At 41.1% G+C, this 24,375-nt stretch overlaps 1 protein-coding gene across 1 annotated transcript in view; it reads right to left on the bottom strand.

Annotated features, from left to right (window-relative positions):
- The window catches only part of LPGAT1 (lysophosphatidylglycerol acyltransferase 1), a 137,876-nt gene that overhangs the window by 71,353 nt on the left and 42,148 nt on the right, over nt 1-24,375 (bottom strand). The window contains exons 4-5 of the mRNA XM_045010432.1: nt 18,582-18,700; nt 5,197-5,292 (exon numbers count right to left, since the gene is read on the bottom strand). Of these exons, the coding sequence (XP_044866367.1) occupies nt 5,197-5,292; nt 18,582-18,700 (215 nt within the window). The remainder of the gene's footprint in view (nt 1-5,196; nt 5,293-18,581; nt 18,701-24,375) is intronic.

Raw genomic sequence — 24,375 nt, 5'->3', positions numbered from 1 at the left:
TGATCAAATTTGCCCAAGTTTACATATTTAAAAAAAAAAAAAGCTTTTATTGCCACTGCAAACTCAACTTGGAATCCAAGAGTCAAGATGGTTCACACACCACCTCTCATAATAAAGTGGTTGCAAGACAAAACTCTGTCATCACTGCATGCACCCTTGTGCAATACCATTATCTTCAATACAAAGTGGTGGGACAAGTTCTTCAGTACTGTTCTCTCTTCTTCAGTACGGTTACAAAGGTTTAACTGAGACTAGAATTTAATTATGTTGATAGCATACAAGCCAAATCACAGAACTCTTCCCATTCTCCCATAGATGTGCTCCCTGAACGTATTGCTTATTTGTTTGCTAAAGCTAGCAGTTATGACAATCAATACACCAGGGAAAGATCTTCTCTGCAAGAAGATACTATTTTTAAATAGGATTAGAACTGCACTGTAAAATGAGGGCATTTTCCCCCTCGGTCATGGTTTTAAAGACTAGGTTTGCAATATGTATAAATGTACCAACATTCAGCATTTATAAAGTAGGTTTTTGATCAACTGAAAGAAGAAATAAGATAAAAACTAGAGGTATTATTTTAAATAACGTAAAAGTTCGCCAAGAAATAAAAAGTTCCTTTCTTAAAAAGAAACATAAGTAATTTGAAATTAATTTCTATAATATAAAATACGGCAATTATATGAGAAATTTCAATTAGGAGGAATTCCCTGAAAACATCCAGGCCAGCAAGCATAAACATTCATATTATTGTTTCTAAACACGACTGCTGTTAGACGAGAGAGAGGAGCCATAAGCTACATTTTGACATTCTATAGAGGTAGGCAGCTACTGGCACAGATTCATTTTTTGGTGTGTGATTCTGAAATTATGTTTTGTTATCTGTTCTATTTAGAAGACAAAGGTCTGATTTGTATACAGTTCTAAATCAATTCCTTGCTAACCTTTGCAGCTATCCAAGACAAGTTATTCCTTTTGTCCCCAAAAAAGACTACACCATGAACACAAAGCATTACTCAGGACAACAAGATATTAGAAGAGTGAAAAGTTGGCACCAAGGTAGCTTGTCTAGAGACTCTGGTAGTTATTAAACCTGAAGTGGTAAGAAAAAATGACTGTGCTTCTGCCCTTTACTACTATTTTTTCATATATTAATACAGTCTCAAAGTGCCCTTTAAAAAAAAAGGGGGGGGAGGAGGGGTTTAAGATACAAAATATCAAGTCCTGACTTCCTCTTTTTGAGTAGAAGAGTAGGGAAGTAAAGTTACGATAGAAATCTGGGGCCAAATCTTAAAAACCCTCACTTGTTAAGAGCCCCCTGATATCATACGACTCCTTCACATGAATGAGGACTTGTAGGTTTGGGCTCTTCAGCTGCAACTCTCTCAATCCTAAGCTGATGTAAGAGGTCACAATGAGCAGGTTCTATGGGCCAGATTTGCAGCTGGTGTAAAATGGTAAGACAGAAGTTTACTTTTGTTACTATCTTGGTACAGCGATGATAGAATAACCACCAGTTTTGGGGTGAATCTGCCATATTTCTCTGCAGTTTGTCCTGAATCTCGCATCCTCAGCTGTGACCAACTCAGGCATGGTGATGGGGCAGTATGGAGAAAGGTGACTTATTAAAAGACATTTCTGCATAGATTTTGAAATCACAAGGTTCCAAACTTGCCTGTACTTTAAAGATACACTCACCAGATTGCTTCTTAAACACCACTTTGTTCAGGAAGCATGCACCAGGTGATTATCTCCTAATTTGCCAAACCACTACACACACTCCATAAAGTTTACATGGCCCCAAATATCAGAGGGGTAGCCGTGTTAGTCTGGTTCTGTAGAAGCAGCAAAGAATCCTGTGGCACCTTATAGACTAACAGAAGTTTTGCAGCATGAGCTTTCGTGGGTGAATACCCACTTCTTCGGATGCAAGCAGTGGAAATTTCCAGGGACAGGTGTGTATATATAAGCAAGCAAGAAGCAAGCTAGAGATAACGAGGTTAGATCAATCAGGGAGGATGGGGCCCTGTTCCAGCAAAATCTCCACCAAGAAAATCTCCACCAAGCATTCTCAAGACTACAGTACCCACACGAGGAAATAAGGAAACAGATCAACAGAGCCAGATGTGTACCCAGAAACCTCCTTCTGCAAGACAAACCCAAGAAAGAAACCAACAGGACTCCACTGGCCATCACATACAGTCCCCAGCTCAAACCCCTCCAACGCATCATCAGGGATCTACAACCCATCCTGGACAATGATCCCACACTTTCACAGGCCTTGGGTGGCAGGCCAGTCCTCGCCCACAGACAACCTGCCAACCTGAAGCATATTCTCACCAACAACTGCACACCGCACCATAGTAACTCTAGCTCAGGAACCAACCCATGCAACAAACCTCGATGCCAACTCTGCCCACATATCTACACCAGCAACACCATCACAGGACCTAACCAGATCAGCCACACCATCACCGGTTCATTCACCTGCATGTCCACCAATGTAATATATGCCATCATATGCCAGCAATGCCCCTCTGCTATGTACATCGGCCAAACTGGACAGTCTCTAAGGAAAAGGATAAATGGACACAAATCAGACATTAGGAATGGCAATATACAAAAACCTGTAGGAGAACACTTCAACCTCCCTGGCCACACCATAGCAGATTTTAAGGTGGCCATCCTACAACAAAAAAACTTTAGGACCAGACTTCAAAGAGAAACTGCTGAGCTCCAGTTCATCTGCAAATTTAACACCATCAGCTTAGGACTAAACAAAGACTGTGAATGGCTTGCCAATTACAGAACCAGTTTCTCCTCCCTTGGTTTTCACACCTCAGCTGCTGGAACAGGGCCCCATCCTCCCTGATTGATCTAACCTCGTTATCTCTAGCTTGCTTCTTGCTTGCTTATATATACACACCTGTCCCTGGAAATTTCCACTGCTTGCATCCGAAGAAGTGGGTATTCACCCAGGAAAGCTCATGCTGCAAAACGTCTGTTAGTCTATAAGGTGCCACAGGATTCTTTGCTGCTTCTACATGGCCCCAAATGAGTCTGGTAACAAAAAGTGGATCGCATACAAGGAACTTCATGTTTTAGAAGTCAGATCTTTCCAACCCCTCAAGGATATGGATGGTGGATGGAACAACACTGAGCAAGCACTGGATGCTCTCAGATACCATCATACTAGACAGCCTGAAAAAGCTGTGATTTGGGGAGGACCATTTGGAAGAGTTAAGTAGTGGCTAAGAAGCAGAGAAAAGTAAACAGATGGTAGGGCCACAGAAGCAGTTAAAGTCCTTGAAAAAGACACTCCTTTTTCTGCTAGACTGTTAAAATGACAGCTGAACTAAGCTTAGGCAGTTGCTTTAGGATCTGCATTCTTCCAGCTGGTGACTAGCAGTTCTGTAGCACAAGCAATAGTCTTGATCTTTTGTGCAGGGAGAGCAGGAGTGTAACAAAAACCCAGTGTGTCATAGTTCCTTGAGGCCATCATGAATCTTGCAATCCTGGGAGGGGGGGGAAGTTAGAAAATGAAGTTTACACTAGTAGCAAGACAGTCATTAGGTGAAAAAAGAGCACTAGCCACCCCCTTCGGAAAAAAAAACAAAAAACACTCTAGTTACTTCAAGTAAACCTGTTCATGAGAGGGAGGGAGGGGAGTTCATTTTTATTATGATGATGCCATGATCAAGGCTCCAAGAAGATTATAGGGGGTTTTGTAGCTACTTTTGCAATGAAGAATATTGCATGACACAGTGATGTATATGCCCATCAGAAAAATAATTACAAAAGAAAAACATGCCTCTCTCTTTCACTGTTAGTACTCAGACTCCAGATAACATAAATCTCTGATTAATGAAAATTTGAGGTCTGCAATACCATAACCTTTTATAGAGGGAAAACATTGTTTTTGCATCTTAATAATCTTTTAATTTAAGTTCAAATACACATTAGTTACATTAGATAGATGGAAGGGCAACAAAAACACATCCAAAAATATCCTAAAATGTATATCCTATTAATAAATCTGCCGTTGCCCTCTAGCATACATAACTCAGTATTTATCTTGTATGTGTGCTAAATTTAAGTAAATACAAGAAATAGATAGAAAGCAATTGATATTTTAAAACACGTCAGGTTCCGTTCTTCTCTCAGATGCACAATGAGCACCATCATGTAACTAAAGGTCATCCACAAAGCAGTATAGGCCCACCACTGGAGGTTGTTATTTTTTATGTAATAATGCCTGTAATTTACTAGGCACCCCTCTAATCTCCTAACTAAAAACCTGGCCTGAAATTTAAATTTTTTCAAACAAATCCTCAGTCACTCTGTTTTAAATACAGATTAGCCTCTTTCCTTAAAGTTACAATATCCCAGTTAACCTACACCTGCCCGCCCCCTCCCTAATACAGACAAATAAAAATAAAGGGGGGAGGGAGAAATGTGTATTCTGAATGTCATACTTTGCATAACCAGAATCAGATCAATGTTAGCTACCAAACCTTTTTTACATTTTCTTATTCTTGGAGGATGGTTTGCTCTGCATTTAACAAATGAAGAAGTAATACAGAAAATCTCAGTAATCATTTCTGTCAGTTTTTGGGATAATATAGCCAACAAACAAGAATCACTGATGTTTGCACATTATCAGTATTCCAGACCTGATTCCACACTATATTATTCTACATTTACGGCAATGTACCTCTATTAGATTGTAAAATCTGAAGCAAAGACTGTCATTTACTGTATGATTGTACTGTGGCCTAGCACAATGGGCTGCTGGAAGCGGTGCAGGCGCAGGCCGAGGAACATACCGGCCGCCGCTTCCAGCAGTTCCCATTGGCCTAACATAAGATAACATAAGACCCTTGAAACAGGGGTCCAATGTGGGGAATTTCTTCTTTCTCAAAGAGAACCTACCTGGTTGAGGCCCCTATCATCATATAAATGTTAAATAATATAATTACTAAAAACAAATTACAATATTTTAATTTATTTTATATTAGATCTATCTTTAGCAAGTACATTTCAGTATAAGAATTTCACCTTGTAATCCCCAGTACAGAAGTTACACAGATAAATCCTAACAGACCGCATTGAAAGTTTGCATCTAGAAAACTTAACGGAAAACAGAGCATTGACTACAAGGATAAATCAAGGCTCTACCAGACATTTATTGTTTACCTGTCTTATAAAGAAGTCTCCGTGGATTAGTGACACAATCCCAAAGTTTGTATACTTAAAAATATGATCCATCAGCCACATCATCTGACGGACAACCTGAAAAAGTTTAGAAAAGGATTTGTCAGTATATACTACATGCAAAGAATCAGACATTAGAGAGATCATCTTTTCAAAAGCCAACAAACCCACCCACAAGCTAACGCATAAATAATAGCATTAGCTCTTCAAAAGTGAAAAGTAGCTCAGGTGCCATTTTGTCTTCTAGGAAGGGGCCTAATATGACCGCTCTCCTTAGAGTCAGCGTACAATTTTACTTTGCTACTCACATGGTGTAACTTCACACAGGCACACTGTATGCCCCTTTGACACTCTATACATTGGGGGAGCACCCTGTAATTCCCATATTCATCACATATATAATTGTGATATTTCACATGAAGCATGCCACGTGAGGTATCAAGGGAAAGGTTATGATCTGCTGAAAGCCATTGTTCTATCTAAATATGTGTATCATTAATGCATATAAAATTATAAGAATTGTGTTGTATGGTTTTCACTAAAATATGCTGTGGGTTTGGGAAATGCACAGATACTAGCTCTCAAGAGACAACGACAAGGGAGGTAACCAAACACCCAGGTGGGTGCTGAATGGACATCACTAGCCACCTAGCAGAGGAGTTACAATACAATGATTCACTCACAGGAGACATACAGGGAGTATTGCTTCACCTTGTGACTTAGCAATGCCCACCAGACATGCAAAAAGAACAGGAGTACTTGTGGCACCTTAAAGACTAACAAATTTGAGCATAAGCTTATGCTCAAATAAATGTATTAGCCTCTAAGGTGCCACAAGTACTCCTGTTCTTTTTGCAGATACAGACTAACAGGGCTGCTACTCTGACACCAGACATGCCTGGACTTGTGTTCTCCAAGCACATGGACTAAGGGTATAAAACAGTACACCTTCCCCCATCTATGCTGCAAACAACAGGGCACTGGGAAGACTGAAGACTCCAACAGAGGAGACTGGCCCATGTTTCAAGGGTAAAAACCTGTGTACTATGAACTGCAATATCCAGTGGGGTGACAAAAACTGCTTAACCTAGCTGTTACCAGTCTAATAGGGTTGAGAGTCTAGCCTGTATTCATATATTTTATTTTATTTTGGTAATCACTGACTTACCACCTATCACTTATAATCACTTAAAATCTCTCTTTTGTAATCAATAAACTTGTTTTACTGTTTATCTTTACCAGTGAGTTTGCCTGAAGAGCTTGGTAAATCTGCTCAAGTTTGCAAAGGCTGGTGCATATCCACTTTCCACTGATGAAGTGGTGAACCAATTAATAAACTTGCATTGCTCAATAAAGGGTCTTGAGCAGTGGAAGATGGTATATTCCTGAAGTACAAGGCTAGGAGCTGGGGGCAGGGAGGGGATTTGTCTTACTCTGTGTGATTCATGAGTGGCTCTAGGAGCATTCGTGCAATCCAGCTGGGTGTGGGGCTCCACATGCGGTTGTGCTGAGTGATAACAGCACCTAGAGGGGTTTGCTGCTTGTCACTAGCAAAGCGTTGTGAGAGACAACCCAGGCTGGAGAGTTAAGGGGACACAGCGGTCCCACAGTCCCAGGCTGCCCCCCGGGGATCCCGTCAGAGCCTCCTTCCGACATGCCACCCCCATTTTAATCAGACAGCTTCATCCACAAACTGTACTCAGTTTAAATTTTAGAGAAATTATCTATTTGATTTTAAAACTTCAGCAACTGTGTGTCTCCCATAAAAAAACAAACCAACCACCACTTGCATTTTATTGTTGATGTTAACAGACTTTTAAAAACAGTTATTTGACATAATATAGTCTATCTTCAGGTGAAGAACAATTACCTACCTGTAAATGTGGTTCTTCGAGATGTTGTTATCTATGTGGATCCCACTTTAGATGTGGATACATCCATGTCCATGAGATCAAAGCCTTTGAACAGCAGTGTCAGTTGAGCCACACCTGTGCCACCGTATGCCCTGTGCCCTCCCCCACAAGGACATAACAGGCAGAGCAGCCATAACCATCCCTTAGTTCCCTCACTAATTCAGAATCCCAGAGGACGAAGGCTCTGAAAAGCAGGGTAAAGGGTGGGTCATGGGATCCATGTGGATGACAACATCCCAAAGAAACACACTTACTATAAAGATTAAATATCCGTTCTTTCTTCAAGTATGTGTGCATGGTACTAGGTAACTAATAAGCAGTGTCCAGTCTGGAAGGTGAGACTGAGAAGTCCTGATCAACATTGACTAGATAGCGACTGTAGCACACCCCTATGGAATCTGACATCTGATCTTGCAGCCAGGCCAAGAGCATAGTGTTGAACAATGTAAGGGAATTAACTCCACGGAGCTGCCTTGCAAATTTCAGATAGAGCGATGTTCCTGAAGTGTGCAGAAAAGGCAGCCTGTGCTCTAGTGGAGTGAGCTTTAATTTTTGGAGGAAGAGATGTAGCTGATCGATGACAGCAGATTGGAATACACTACAAAATCAATTTTATTCTTCTGTGGGAGGAAATGGCTTGACCCTTTGAAGCACCAGAGGTGGCAAACAAAAGATGGAGAGTGTCTGAAAGGCTTTAGTCAGTGATTTCCCTACACCCCCCTGAATTTCCCCAACATCCCCCCCACCAGTTTTGTGAACTAGTTACATGCCAATGTAGTGACTGTTTGGAAATCTGAATTGAAATTGAAACATTAATACACACTTTAAAAGCATATACAGTGTATGATAAAATACGTGTATCTGAAAAAGTATAATAGATTTGAAAAGTATGAACATAGCCTAGCTTCCCTATACAGCTGTTTTTTACGACAATGTCAGTGCATTCATTTCGGTGATGTTGGCCAACCTAATAATTTCAAATGATGATTTGTAAGCAAAGTCTAAATGAGCTCTCCCTGACAGCTAGTGATGAGCTGGGGCTGGGGGGAAAGGCTTCAGGACCAGATTGTATTTACATTCACACCTAATCTACCTAGGTATCCAGCAAACAGAGCTGTGTTGCCAAAGTGATAGATTTTGGCTGGGGTTGGGTTACAAATCACTTGAATGCAGGGGATGGGGGGGAATTAAATGATGTTGTTCTTATTGTATGAGTAAAGGGCAGTAGAACTGTACTTAGCCTGTGCTGATTGAGGGCATCAAGAGAGAGGGTGGGGACCTGTCCCTCTCCACTGTTTAAAGAGGGAGCTGATTAGGCTCCATAGATAGTCTTTTGTTCTGTTAAGTGACCACTGCAGCTGAAATCACTGATAATCAGCTCTAAGTGCTTAGTCCTGCTGTGGGGACAGTGTTTCTGTGGAAGAGATGCCCCAAACTGCACTAGCAGTGAGGTTCCCCCAGTGAGAGCTCAGCTGAAATCACTGAGAGCTGGGTGGAACCTCAAGAGACCAACTCGCAGAGGTCACAGTGGCAGGTGGCAACAGAGTGGTGAACGGTGGCACAACAAACAGCAGTGGCCAGAGCGAATGGTGAGCAGCTGGAGGAACAAGCAAGATGCCTTCTTGCCCCCAACCTGGGAGGTGTACTCATGTGAAAGCACCTCTGAACTCTGAGTCTCCACTGACCAAGGACAACACTAGTGAGTGAGGTGCAGTGGAAGGAAAAGTGAGGGGCACGTTAAATAAACATTTGTTTGTTGGACTATATTTTAGTGACACTGTTCCAGAATGCTAGATTTGTGACTGGGAATGGAAACTTACATAAATATGTTTCCTAGTAGGCCAAGATTTTTAAAATGCATTATTTGCCAAGGTTATCTCACATCGTTGCTATCTTGAAAGGTCATTATTATCTTTATTATTATAATTAATTTTTACATAAAAATGGTCATACTGGGTCAGACCAATGGTCCACATAGCCCAGTATCCTGTCTTCCAACAGTGGTCAAAGGCCAGGTGCTTCAGAGGGAATGAACAGAACAGGTAATCAAGTGATCCATCCCCTGTTGCCCATTCCCAGCTTCTGGCAAACAGGCTAGGGACACTCAGAGCATGGTGTTGCATCCCTCCCCATCCTGGCTAATAGACACTGATGGACCTATTCTCCAGGAATTTATCTAGTTCTTTTTTTAATGCTGTTATAGTTTTGGTCTTCACAGCATCCCCTGGCAAAGAGTTCCATAGGTTGACTTTATGTCAGTGTTTCTCAAACTGGGGTTGCCGCTTGTGTAGAGAAAGCCTCTGGCGGGCCGGGCCGGTTTGTTTACCTGCCCCATCCGCAGGTCCGGCCGATCGCGGCTCCCACTGGCTGCGGTTCGCTACTTTGGGCCAATGGAAGCTGCTGGAAGCGGCGCAGGCCGAGGAACATACCGGCCACCGCTTCCAGCAGCTCCCATTGGCCTAACATAAGATAACATAAGACCCTTGAAACAGGGGTCCAATGTGGGGAATTTCTTCTTTCTCAAAGAGAACTGGGGTTTGGGGGTGGGGTGTAGAAGGGGGATAAACTAATAGATTGTGTCAGATTTTCATTTGAACCAATATAGGGAATAAACTTGGGTAAAGTTTTAACACCTCCTTATCTCTATGGAATGTTATGTAAAGAGGCTGGAGTTCACTGACCCTTCTGGACGATGTAATGGCAACAAAGGCAGCCACTTTGAGAATAAAGTGGTATACAGAGCATTCAGAGAGGTCCAAAGGGGGCTCCAGGAGGCTTGTAAGGACAATATTAAGATTGCACATAAGAGGAGGTTCTCTAACTGATCAGTAAGCATTTATTATTGCTGAGATTGCTGCAAGGTGGACTTAGGCAGAACTAAAAAGTCCAGAATGTTTTAAATCTAGAATGTGGTAGAGGATTTTTTGGCATAAGGGGCCTTCAATGTATCGTGGTTGTGTTGAGCTGTCCAAATTGAAAATCATTTCCATTTAGAGGTATGATGGAGAGTTTTCGCCTTTTCAGGAAGTTCTCTTGTACTTTTAAGAAGCAGTCCATCAGTAGCACTCAACCAGCCAACATCCACAGTCAGCTACCATGACCTAGGGTCTGGATGAAACATCTGACCCTCATTCTGTGATAGTATCCTTGTAAAATCTGGAAGTGATATGGAAGGATCAATAGACATCTTGAGGAGATGTGTTAGCCAGAATTGTGTCTGCTAATATGGAGCTGTCAGAATGAGTAATGGCTGCATCCTGTCCAATTTTTGCAATCACTCTGGGGAAAAAAGGAATTGGTAGAAATGCATACACAAGAAACTTGTCTTGAGCTTGGGAGGGGGAGAGGGGGAAGATGATGGAAGCAAGTATTACCATCCTGAATGGGAGACGGCATATACATTTGTTCAGTCTTCCTTATCCTGGAGAAAAAAAGGAGGGTCTTCATCCTATCCCAGATCTAGGAAGTATCAGTAGAAGCATCTTCCCTGTTACTCCAGGAGGTACCCACCCTATAGCTCCTAGGCAAAGCACAGAAGCTACTTCTTCCTTAGCTGAAGGGTCCCTGAAGAGGGACAGGGAATGGGAGTGGGGAAAAAGGACTGATATTGCAAGACTTAGCCATGGCAAACAATGTCCGGCACCCATCTGTCAGTTATAGAAGTCCAAGCCTAAATGGGGGTGGGCGGCGGGAGTTAAACTGGCATCCAAAGGTAGGGTATGGGCTGGCACTTGAGTGGTTAAACGTAGATCTTGACCCATCTATCAAGCCTGTTGCCTGGAAGCAGATGAAGGCTGATGTGCAACTGAGGAAGACAATGGCCTCCTCCAAGAGAACCATGGCTTCTTGGGTACTTAGAAGACCATGGTTGAAGGTAAGTATCTTTTGCCTGGATTACCCGATATTTAGAGAGTTCACTCATTTGGGGCTGTGACCTGGATGCCAAATGAATAGAATGTGGCCGACGAGTTCTTCATGGAGTATGATGCGTCATCCGTGTGTGCACTGAGTAAGTCTGCCCCAGAAGGGCAAATCCTCATTTCTACACTGCACTTCTTTCAGAATGCCAGAAACTTGCAGCTACGAAGCTCTGTGCATTGTGACTGTGGTGGACGTTGCTCATTGTGTGTCATGATCACAGGCTATAAGAAGGAACCAAGGGACAGCTATGGCTGCTCTGCCCTTTATGCCCTTAGGTGGGAGGGCACACGAGCACTCATGGCCCAGCAGATACTAATATTCAAAAGATTCCAATATCATATGCACGAGACACATGCACACTCAGAATGGGATCCACACGGACACGTACACAAGGAATTTATTTTTTCTGATTCAGTTTCAGGAGGTGCCCTGCTTTTTGCTTCCTACCCTACTCACTTAAAAGTGAGGGAATGAGGATGAAGTGTGAAGAAAAGTATTTCCCAAGATAAACAACTACAAGCCCAGATGCTTCCTATTCCACAGTGCTGACTTCATCTGAATCAGTCATGCAATCTGATTAGATGGACTTTGCTCTTGTAGCAGCTGTTGTAACTGCACAGTGAAGCTGGGAAAAGCAAGTCTTGAAACTTGCAGTGCAAGGTAAAAAGCAGTCTCTCTTCCCAACTGCACTCTCTCAAACAGAGCTCTCTGGGATCCTTGTTTTACACAAGGAAGTATAACCAAACATATGGATACTACTCTGCTAACACTACCACTGAGTCATTTTAACCTATCCTTCTTGGCTGAAAAGATAATATACTTGTATCGGTGAAATCTCGACAAGATTCACAGTTGACACCAATTCAACTTCTCAAAACTATATATAAAGGACAGTGAACTTGAACAGATCACCTTGGATCCACTTACCAACAAGCAGAAACCCTGCTATGTAAAACTTGTCTTTAAAGAGAAAGCTTTGCAGACCCTATATTATATGGAATAAAGTTTACTTTCAACTGATGGGGATATTCCCTTCACAGGAGACCCATGTTTCCCTAATTCATGCAAGCAAATCTGGAACAATGTTTTCAGAAAGTGTTACTGTTAATTAGCATTTCTATTTAAATTGTAGAAGGCTAACATAGATGGTTTTTTGGAACATTTTGTTTATAAACAAGCATTCTAGTATGTCATAAATCCTAAAACACTGTCATTTTGCTGATACGTGACCCTCAAGAAAGAAATCCACTGGTGAATTATCAGAGTACTGCTGCATTCCCCCCTTGCTATGTGCAGAACCTGATCTTCAGCAGTGAGTCAGGCAGTTCAGAATTCTGAATTTACCTCCTCTAGGTCTTTTTTTTTTTTAAATGTTGTGAATAGCTAGTGACCACCAAATCTATTTGATTTAACAAATGATTGGAACTCAGAAGACCTGAGTTCTATTCCTAGCTCAGCCACCAGTCTGCTGGGTGACCTTGGAAAAAAGTCACTTCAGCTTTGTGCCTCAGTTTCCTCATCTGTGAAATGTGGATACTGATGTTTACCTCGTTTGTGAAGTGCTTTGAGATCTACTGATGAAAAGCACTATAATAGTTAGATTGATGATAATTAACAATAATACCTATAAACCTTTCTGGGACACCACCAATTTGTTAAGAACATACAAAGAGCAATGGTATGAAAGTTCTCAAAGCCCAGAGAAAACAAAGACTATTTCAATGGTATATTTAAAATCTAAGCTCAATTTAACAGTAGTAGTTATGCAATGATTTCTTCTGGCCATATCAATTTGTTTTACCTTTCTAGTGGTTCCAGATTTCTGCTCAAGAGAAATGACCAATGTCACCCTGTACTCTAACAGTGATTAGAGGTCTTATTTAAGCAATTCAAAAGCATTTGATTTAGCAATTCTATTATGGATAAGCTAGACTGATTTTATAAATAATTACTTATATGAATCACACAATATTTCAACACATACTAAGATTTTACATTTTTTTTTAAAATGCAAACTAAAAAAGGCAAATCAATACTTAAGCTCTGGACCTATGCATATCCAAGAGTGAAGGATTGTAGCTTGCCGTAGTTTCCTCAAAACCCACAGACTTGAGAAAGCTTGGAAATTCAGACTTACAGGTTAAAAAATAAAATCAGAAAGAATGGAAACAAATAATAAAGGACTTCTAAAAATCTTTATTTCTGCCTCTATTCGGTAGCATTCTGTGCACTCATCACACCTTGTGGGAAAGATACAGGCATTCTGATGGAAGATTTTATAGGAACCTAAAGAAGTTTGAAGCCTGTAGATACCTTTAACCCATTAAATTTATTTTATTTATATAGGATGTCTATGAAGTCAAAGAACTTGGATGTATGTAACTTTGGTTTTCTTTATATGTTATCTAGATACTTTAGTGAGCTCTCACAAAAGTAAACTATCTACCGGTAAGTCTTGGTCTGATCTCTAAGAGATTTGAAACCAGACACTGTAGTTACATGTCTATGCTTAGTCTCATATTGACACAACATTTACAGAGTGCCTCCGGGGAACTGTCCCAAACAAACGTCCCCACATGCAGTCACTTTTGGTGAAGCAATGTAAAATTTCTAGAAAATTCCCAAACATCTTAAAGAAAGCAAGAAGTGTTCATTCTATCATTGTAAAGACAGGTACAATGCAGTTTAAATGTTACAGCAGAGTACAAACAAGATTAAAGTAGTCCAAATATATCACTTCCTCAGTTTTCAGAGCAACTGGTGCAATTAAATGTGCTTGTTTGTGGATGATCTAGTCTCTGGTTTTTCACTTGTTTTCTGGCCTGTGAGACAGAGGTGGAGTTAGTTATCCTGTAAACCTTGATTGGTCATTTCCATATTTCCTAATGCTGAGGGAGAGAGGGAAGGCATACCATGTAATCGTAACTTTGATATCCAGGACAACGTTGTTGTTGTCAGAGTATGACAAGAGTCTCTGAAAAGCTTTTCCCATTAAGTCACTGATTATTTTATTCTCTCTCTCTCTCGTTATATATTAGGGCTGTTGATTAATCGCAGTTAACTCGTGCGATTAACTCAAAAACTTAACTGTGATTAATCGCAGCTTTAAATTGCACTGTTAAACAATAAAATACCAATTTAAATTTATTAAATATTTTTGGATGTTTTTCTACATTTTCAAATATATGGATTTCAATTACAACATAAAATACAAAGTGTACAGTGCTCACTTTCTATTATTTATTACAAATATTTGCACTCTAAAAATTTTAAAATAGTATTTTTCAGTTCACCTCATACAAGTACTGCAATGCATTCACTTTAACATGAAAGTGCAACTTACAAATGTAGATTTTTTTGTGTGTTACATAACTGCACTCAAAAACTAAACAATGTAAAATTTTAGAGCCTACAAGTCCACGCAGTCCTACTTCTTGTTCAGCTAATCGCTAAGACAAACAAGTGTGTTCACATTTGCAGGAGATAATGCTGCCAGCTTCTTAGTTCTCAGGGTACTTTTGTAGCCGGCATTGCAAGGCCAGATACAACTTTTAGATAATGTTTTCAAAACATTTGTATGCCCCTTCATGCTTTGGCCACTATTCCAGAGGACATGCTTCCATGCTGATGGCACCTGTTAAAAAAATGTGTTAATTAAATGTATGACTTAACTCCTTGGGGGAGAATTGTTTATCTCCTGCTCAGTTTTACCTGCATTCTGCCATATATTTCATTTTATAGCAGTCTTGGATGATGACCCAACACATGTTGTTCGTTTTAAGAACACTTTCACTGCAGATCTGACAAAACACAAAGAAGGCACCAATGTGAAATTTCTAAAGACAGATACAGCACTCGAAGATTTAAGAATCTGAAGTGCCTTCTAAAATCTGAGAGGGACAAGATGTGGAGCATACTTTCAGAAATCTTAAAAGAGCAACACACTGACGTGGAAACTACAGAATCCGAACCACCAAAAACGAAAATCAACCATCTGCTGGTGGCATCTGACTCAAATGATTAAAATGAACATGCATCGGTCCGTACTTCTTTGGATCATTCTCGAGCAGAACCTGTCATCAGCATGGACACGTCCTCTGGAATGGTGGTTGAAGCATGAAGGGACATATGAATCTTTAACGCATCTGGCACGTAAATATCTTGCTACACCAGCTACAACCGTGGCATGCGAAGGCCTCTTCTCACTTTCAGGTGACATTGTAAATAAGAAGCAGACAGCATTATCTCCTGCAAATGTCAACAAACTTGTTTGTCTGAGTGACTGGCGGTCAAAAAAGCAAACAGGATGTTAGGAATAATTAAAAAGGGGATAGAGAATAAGACTGAGAATATATTATTGCCCTTATATAGATCCATGGTACGCCCACATCTCGAATACTGTGTACAGATGTGGTCTCCTCACCTCAAAAAAAGATATTCTAGCACTAGAAAAGGTTCAGAAAAGGGCAACTAAAATGATTAGGGGTTTAGAGAGGGTCCCATATGAAGAAAGATTAAAGAGGCTAGGACTCTTCAGCTTGGAAAAGAGACGACTAAGGGGGGACATGATAGAGGTATATAAAATCATGAGTGATGTTGAGAAAGTGGATAAGGAAAAGTTATTTACTTATTCCCATAATACAAGAACTAGGGGTCACCAAATGAAATAGGCAGCAGGTTTAAAACAAATAAAAGGAAGTTCTTCTTCACGCAGCGCACAGTCAACTTGTGGAACTCCTTACCTGAGGAGGTTGTGCAGGCTAGGACTATAACAATGTTTAAAAGGGGACTGGATAAATTCATGGTGGCTAAGTCCATAAATGGCTATTAGCCAGAATGGGTAAGAATCGTGTCCCTAGCCTCTGTTCGTCAGAGGATGGAGATGGATGGCAGGAGAGAGATCACTTGATCATTGCCTGTTAGGTTCACTCCCTCTGGGGCACCTGGCATTGGCCACTGTCGGTAGACAGATACTGGGCTAGATGGACCTTTGGTCTGACCCGGTACGGCCTCTCTTATGTTCTTATGACTGGCTGAAGAAAAAGTAGGACTGCATGTACTTGAAGGCTCTACAGTTTTGCACTGTTTTGTTTTTGAATGCAGTTATTTTTGTACATAATTCTACATTTGTAAGTTCAACTTTCATGATAAAGAGACTGCACTAATGTACTTGTAATATGAGAATTGAAAAATATTATCTCTTTTGTTTTTATAGTGCAAATATTTGTAATAAAAATAAATATAAAGTGAGCACTGTATACTTTGTATCCTGTGATGTAACTGAAATCAATATTTGAAAATGTAAAAATATCCAAACATACTTAAATAAATGGTATTCTATCATTGTTTAAACAGCACAATTAATTTAATTGCTTGAGAGCCCTATTTTTATACATACACGTGTGTGTATACATACATATATGATTCATACAAAAAAAATCTTAACTGCATCTTAATCAAATTTAAATCCTTGTGAATTTCCCTACATTACTGGTGGGGGGGGAGGGGAGAGGAGAATGGCTGCAAGGTGTTTCTCGTGCCTCCTCCCTCCCTCCAATGGTGAAAGCTTCATTAGGCTGGTGGGACAGAAGAGAATGTACAGCAGATTCAATATATTTGGAGTAGTCTCCTCTTGAAATTGCTACGTACATCTTGTTTTCTTCCTAGCCTACCCACGTATGGCACTCTCTCCTGCTTACCCCTCAGACTACTCCTTCCTCACAGGACACCCCACATTGTGGTCACCAACATCTAAGCCATATGGACTTTTAGGAGCTGTACATAGCCCATAATTAACGCTGCATGTCTGTCACGGATTCCGTGACTTTCTGTGACACTGGCAGCCCCTGGGCCAGCAGCAGTTTGGATGTGGGAGGGGGCTCAGGGATGGGGCCGGGAGGGTTGGGGTGTGGGGCGGTGCTTACCTGGGCAGGCGAGGGAAGACTCCCCAGAAGTGGCCAACATGACCTTGCAACTCCTGACCTAAGCAGAGCATCCAGGGGGCTCTGCCCGCTGTCCCTGCTTGCAGGCACCGCCCCTGCAGCTCTCACTGTCAGCAGTTCCTGGCCAATGGGAGCTGCAGAACAGGAGCTTGGCAGGGGCAGCGCGCACAGAGCCCACCTGGCCTTCCCTCCCCATAGGAGCTGCAGGGACATGCGGAGCTGGGTAGGGAGCCTACCAGCCCCGCCAACCACGTCCTCCAGCACCAGCTGGGGTCCCAGTCCGTATGCCACCAGCGCTTCCCCCCTCCAAGTGCCAGCCAGGGTCGCGCACCGCTGCCCACCCCCTCCTCCCCAGCACCAGCGGGGGTCCCAAGACACCCCTGCAGCACCCATGATGCCGCCAGACTGCCTCACCAGAGCACCTGGGGGCCCTGACCCAAGTTTTAGTTATGGGTAACTAGTACAAGTCATGGACAGGTCACGAGCCATGAATTTATATTTACTGTCCATGACTTTTAGTAAAAATACCCGTCACTAAAACGTAGCCTTAACCATAATGCATGAGAAAACTCTGTGATGACAACAAAACTTCTAAAACTACTAAAAAGGTACCAGTCCTTGCCAAGTCCGACATATTAAGCCTAATTTAGAATGAGACCAAGCAATTTTGACAACTTTCAATTTTTGAACTCATCTCTCCGAAATGCCTCATCCAATTTGTTTCAGACTTTTTGGAAAAAAGTCTCTCCTGGCATAAAAATATATCTGTGAAATTTAACATGTATTGGTTTATTTTGGGCAAAGTTGTAACAAGTTGTGTGTGTTGGCGTGAAAGAGAAAAAAAAAGTCATATTTATGACTGACTGCTTCAATATTAACTATAAGGAGACTTGCCTCTTCACAATTCACCTAGATTAGGCCACATATATTTGTCTTATAACTCACTTCTAAAGAAGTCCATATTTAAAATCTCAAATCTGCTCTAAACTACTGGCTGTCACATACAAAAACAAAAAACAAAACTTAATACACAGTTGGGTGGGGTTTTGTTGTGGGGTTTTTTTTTGCGGGGGGGAAGAGGGGGAAAATCATCTGGGGAAAAGGGGAGTAACATACTAAAAAAGAAAAAAGTTATTAATGGCAGATTTATATATAAAACATAGAATGTCCATAGTGGTTCAGACCAATGGTCCATATAGCCCAGTATCCTGTCTTCCGACAGTGGCCAACGGTAGATGCTTCGGGTGAATGAACAGAACAGGCAATTATCCAGTGATTCATCCCCTGCTGTCCAGCCCCAGCAACTGGCAGTCAGAGGCTTTTAGGACACCCTGAGCATGGTGTTGCATCCCTGACCATCTTGGCGAACAGCAAGTGATGGACCTGTCCTACATGAACTTATCTAATTATTTTTTGAACCCCATTATACTTTTGGCCTTTACAGCTTCTCCTGACACTGAGTTCCACAGGTTGACTGTGCATTGTGTGAAGTACTTTCTTTTGTTTTAAATCTACTGCCTATCAATTTCATTGTTACATACACCTCAACAGCATACACAGAGAATAGCCCATTTCCCTGGTGATAGCCTACCGTGCCTTTATCCTGAAGGCACATCATTAGCGTGCAGACATCTCCTGTTGCTTGATGGTTCACCAACATCATGGCTTCATCTTCTGAAACCACTTTAACATCATCTCCCCATTCGACTACTGTTAAAAGAAAAAAAAAAGGTAAGAGTAAAGCTTTCAATCTGATCAATTTTTTAAAGCTACTAGAAGTCTTACAAACAGAAACCTACATGCTGCATGCCAATTTAAACTGGCACATAACACTGGACAATCATTAGATTAGCAATGATGTTTCCCCAAGCAAAACAGGAACCAAATTTGTAATATTTAATCAGCAAGCATTGTAAAAACAGAAAATCTACCAGAACATACATGCACATTATATATATATATATATATATATATATATATATACACACATACATACATACACACACACACACACACACACACACACACACACACACACACACACACACACACACACACACACACTAAATCTCCTTTTTTAATATCAGTCACCAGACTATATTCGGGCCTTCAAAACCAACTATAAAACTTTTGACCCATCTTTCAAGTTGAGCTGTCTCCCCTCATTGGATGTAGAAGTGGCCCAAAACATCAAATTTTAGTCTCCACATTTGTTTCACCTCCATGTTTATTCTTAAGAAACTTCTGGTTAAACAAAAAAAGCTCTGACAATTTAACATGCTTAATATCCTAAGCTACATAAGCTTGCCTACAACTTCTCCAAACTTAAGAAAATTATTTGTAGGAGAGAAAGTGTGGGTTCAGAGAATGAGTTGCTCAAAGAACAGGAACAATTAGTCATTATTTAGTATAGCTGAGACCAAAAATGTGTGTGGCAAGAGCGGTGACCGGATGTCAATCAGCAGCTGTGGTATTCAATATCTACAAGAACAAGCAAAACTACCAGAACAGGTCAGAAGGCAGACAACATTCTTACTTGATGGTCACAATATGACTAAACTTAGAAATGAAAGAGACAACCTCCTACAGGAGCACAGAAATGATGAAATTTTGGTAAAAACTTTGCTCAAATGAGAGACCTTTAAACACAAATACACACATGCCTGTTGCCTGAGCAATGAAAGACTTGAGTGAGTAGAATCCCTCCTCAGCTATAAGCCTAGTCACTTAGGGCTTGGCTACACTTGAAAGTTGCAGCGCTGGGAGTTACAGCGCTGGTCGTGCAGCTGTGCAGGGCCAGCGCTGGTGTGTGGCCACACTCACAGCTACCAGCGCTGGTGTGTGGCCACATTTGCAGCATTTACAGCGCTGTTGGGAGTGCTGCATTATGGGCAGCTATCCCAGCATTCAAGTGGCAACAACGTGCTTTTCAAAAGAGGGGGGTGGAGGGTGGTGTACTGTGACAGGGAGCGGGGGAGAGAGAGAGAGTGGATTTTTGGAGCCAACACTGTGTGTTAGCTTCCCTGGATTGAAAAATCAGAAAATGTTTGCGAACCCTTAGTCTTAATTGCAAACAGCCTGCATCCAACGCTGTTTCTCTGTCAAGCAAACTGCTTGCCTCTCATTTGATCGTTCACAGCCAGGTACAGATAGCTCCTGTTTGCTGTGATCAGTGTTTGTTTTTTAGATAAGCAGTTCAACGGAGCTCCGATCGAGGCTGCATAACAAAACAAAGAGAGTAATTTAGTTAAAAGCATTCTGGGATATCTCCTTATTCCCTGGAGGCCAATAAAAGCGCTGGTGTGTATCCACACTTGATGAGCAGCGCTGGATCACCAGCGCTGCAATCGCTACACCCCAACCTGGCCAGGTGTACAGCCAGCGCTGCAGCCAGGGAGTTGCAGCGCTGGATGTGCCTTGCAGGTGTGGACGGTTACTAATTGCAGCGCTGGAAAGCCTCTACCAGCGCTGCAACTTGCAAGTGTAGCCAAGCCCTTAGATGCAAGGACTACAAGGAGAAGGAAGGCAGTAAAGAAGTTCTATTACATTCAGGAGGAAAATGCTGGATCAAGTGTTTTTTGTTTGGGGGGGGGGTTGTTTTTGGCAGCTTTATTCGCTACCTCATGAAGTTCTTACTTGGCTGACCAACATCAGTTTTTGACATCACCACAAGAGAGAGAGACATATTAGAGTTCACCTCTATCACACTGTCCTACAGAAGTTAACACCATATCTTTAGTACAACATTCCATGACTGCCATCAGCAACAGCTCTCTCAGCCGGTCAGAGAAGGGCTCACCACACAGGTGTCTCAGTAAATTGCACTCTTATTACTCTCCCCCATCCATCATCTGTACAGTAATTGAACTCAGCACAGCAACACAATACCCACTGAGGAAAGGAAGCAGTACTCAGTGCATAACATGGATTTCCATGCCCTACCAAAAGGACACCTTTTGAAGTTTATTTTCTCCTCCTTTGGTTGATAAAGGTCATAATGTTGATGTAAGATACTTAGACTTCTATAAGGCATTTGACTTGGTACCGCATGACATTTTAATTTAAAAAACTGGAACGATGTAAAATTAACATGGTTCACATGAAATGGATAAAAAGCTGGCTAAGTGACAGATCTCAAAATGTAATTTTAAATAGAGAATCATCAAACAGGTGTGATTCTAGTGGAGGTCAGCAGAGATCGGCTTTTGGCCGTATGCTATTTAACACTATCAAAGACTTGGAAGAAATCAAAAATCACTGATAGTTTGCAGAGAACACAAAAATTGGGGGAGTGGTAAATAATGAAGAGGAAAGGTCACTGATATAGAGTCATCTGGACTGCTTAATAAGCAGTCAGTATGCAAACAATATGCATTTTAATATGGTTAAATGTAAACATATACATCTAGGAACAAAGAATGCAGGCGATAATTACAGGATGGGGAACTCAATCCCTGGAAGCAGTGACCCTGAAAAGAGTTGGGGGTCGTGGTGGATAATCAGCTGGACATGAGCTTTTGAGTGCAATGCTGTCACCAAAAGGGCTAATGTGATACTTGGATGTATAAACAGGGGAATCTAGAGTCGGGGTAGAGAGGTTATATTACCTCTGTATTTGGCACTGGTGTGACTGTTGCTGTAATACTGTATCCAGTTCTGGTGCCAACAATTAAAAAATGATGTTGATAAATTAGAGAGGGTTCAGAGAACAGTCTTGAAAACGATTAAAGGATTAGAAAACATGTCTTACAGAGATAGACTCAATAAGCTCAATCTTACTTGATCTCTGTCAAAAACCTATATGGGGAACAAATATTTGATAATGGGCTCTTCAAGCCAGCAAAGAAAGGTATAACATGATCCAGTAGCTGTAAGTTGAAGCTAGACAAATTCAGAGTGGAAATAAGGTGTATATTTTTAATAGTGAGGGATATTAACTATTGGAACAATTTACCAAGGGTCGTGGTGGACTCTCCATCACTGGCAATTTTTAAATCAAGATTAGATGTTTTTCTAAAGATATCCTCTAGGAATTATTTTGGGGGAAGTTCTATGGCCTGTCTTATACAGGAGGTCAGAATAAATCACCACAATGGTCCCTTTTGGTCTTGGAATCTCTGAATCCTCAGAAAACCAGATAGCACTGCACTCAGAATTCAGGAGACTTCCAGAGCTTTTGGCCATATCTGACAGCTACAATATAGTGTTGAATTGAGTCTTGCATACAAAAAGTTAAATTCTACATCTGGACCCCAACTCAACAAATCAGACAACTGATATTGGGAGAAAGATTACTGGTACCATATAACATCCTCCTGACCTCTCTGTCCACAGTGAGACGCAACAGATCCTCCTCTATTTGCTTAACACTCATGTGGAAGATTCTACCTATCCCTAACCGGCTCCTTGACCATTTGCAAATTCTCTCTCTCGAATTTTGTCTCTCCCTGAATTAATCCTTAAAGTTATAAACTGAATCCTACTTGGAACAGATTACCTGAACCCAGAATCAGTTTACAGTTCATCTATCATGTACCTATATAGACAAACTAACACACAGTACTGAGAGAGAGATACTATCCATATATCTGAGGTTACAGGGAAAATATGATCATTTTAAGTTTCACATGAGAAATACCATAGTATGTGATCCTTTATGGAAAGCATAATTTCAGTATGCTTTCACTATGCAGCTAAATTGACAATTTACCAATGCATAAGCTGTGCTTCCAAAGTCTGGCCCCGCTCCCTCCCCCGAAAGATACATTATGCATACGTAAAGTGCATTTTCCACAGGCACCTAACTCTTACTGTGTCAAACCACTTTTTCCCCAGATTGCTCAAAAAGGGGATTGCCTGAGGGCCATTTCCTTGCCAAATGTAAATTTTTTTAAACTGCAGTCATTTCCACTGTTCAAAACGTTGCAAGATTTATTTATTTATTTAGGGGAAATGTATCAATATGGCTCGTTCTGAATACCTATAGGGGAGCACACCTTCCGTGCAAGCTGAACCACACACTGCATGAGAAGTACTTCCTGGGAGGAGTGGTAGGTATGCCTCCTTTTCATATTGTACTACAATAAATTGGTTAAGCTTAGTTATCTGGTCTCAAAAATACTTTTATTATTGAATTACAAAAGACAGTCAACCAATTGGTTATACTTTAGACAGACTCCACAGTTGTTCACATGGGTCTTGTATGCAGCACCAGGTGAGTATGTTTTTGCAATTTTTGTTTTTTTTAAAAGGAAAATATAATGGTAAACCCCCATAAAATTGGCAGGGACACCAATCAATCAATGAGGAAGGTGTGGTACAGTACTGACACTACTTCTAACTTTTTTTTAAAAGTCTAATTTCAAGTTCATGGTGTGTCCCTTTAAACTTCAGCATAATACATACATAGTCCTATCATGGCAGGCACTCCTGCCCTTGTAAACTTTCAGACTGTTAGGACAAGGAAAATGAGTGCATTTTTCTTTAAGGGATGTTTGTGGGATTGCATTCACTTCTGCGAGTGGAAAAACACAGCTCAATCATCAGGTGTGTGGCAGCAAAACAAGGGGATACTGCTGTTCTTCACCATAGAAAGGCAACAGTTCAGTGAACTGTTGGGGCTTCTGAACAGCAGCAAATGCTCCTCTCCTAATTTCCTCCCATTGCCAAGACACATTGCATATCACAGTGATTCTTAATTTCGCAGTTCCAGAAATAAGTCATGTTTCTGCAAATGCCAGTTCAGCACAATGATATTATCTGTCCCTCAACACAAGAGGGAGCAGGAAACTTGTATACCTTTACTAATATGCTAGCTATCCCTGGCAATTAAACTCAACTGACATAATTAAAAGGAAGAGAACCTCCCACCTGTACACATCAAGCTTACTTTATCTGCATGCGTAACTGTCTTGTTTCAAAAGAAAAAAGTTTTACTGTTCAAATGCCTGACTTCTTCAGTGCTGATTTACCTAGTTATTAAAAAAAGATGACGACAAAGCTAAAAAGCGGTCTCATTTTTTCTCCTGCCTTTGGGCAACCTTTTAGTTTACTACATATTTCTGTATACTTGGACTTCCATCTGCCAAGTTTCACAATTCAAGTTTCACTACCTATACAAAGCTACAGGCCAAAGACTTAAGAGCAATCTTCTGCAACACCAACTACTAACAAGCCTATGACCATATATCCAGTCTCCTTTCCTCGGTGCTATCAGAAAGACAGCTGGTCGTGGGAGGCAAGAATTTGAAGAACATCAAGAATGATGTACACCATTAGGCAAAAAAGAGAAAAATTTTGCGCAACCATCTGAACAATATCTGCTGACTATGGCCTTTGAGTCTGTGACTTGCCATACCCTGAAGAAACCTGAGGGAGGTGAGAGG

Source organism: Mauremys mutica, chromosome 3 (assembly GCF_020497125.1).
Source record: "Mauremys mutica isolate MM-2020 ecotype Southern chromosome 3, ASM2049712v1, whole genome shotgun sequence".
Taxonomy (NCBI): Eukaryota; Metazoa; Chordata; order Testudines; family Geoemydidae; genus Mauremys; species Mauremys mutica.
This window is presented reverse-complemented; position numbering and strand designations above follow the sequence as displayed.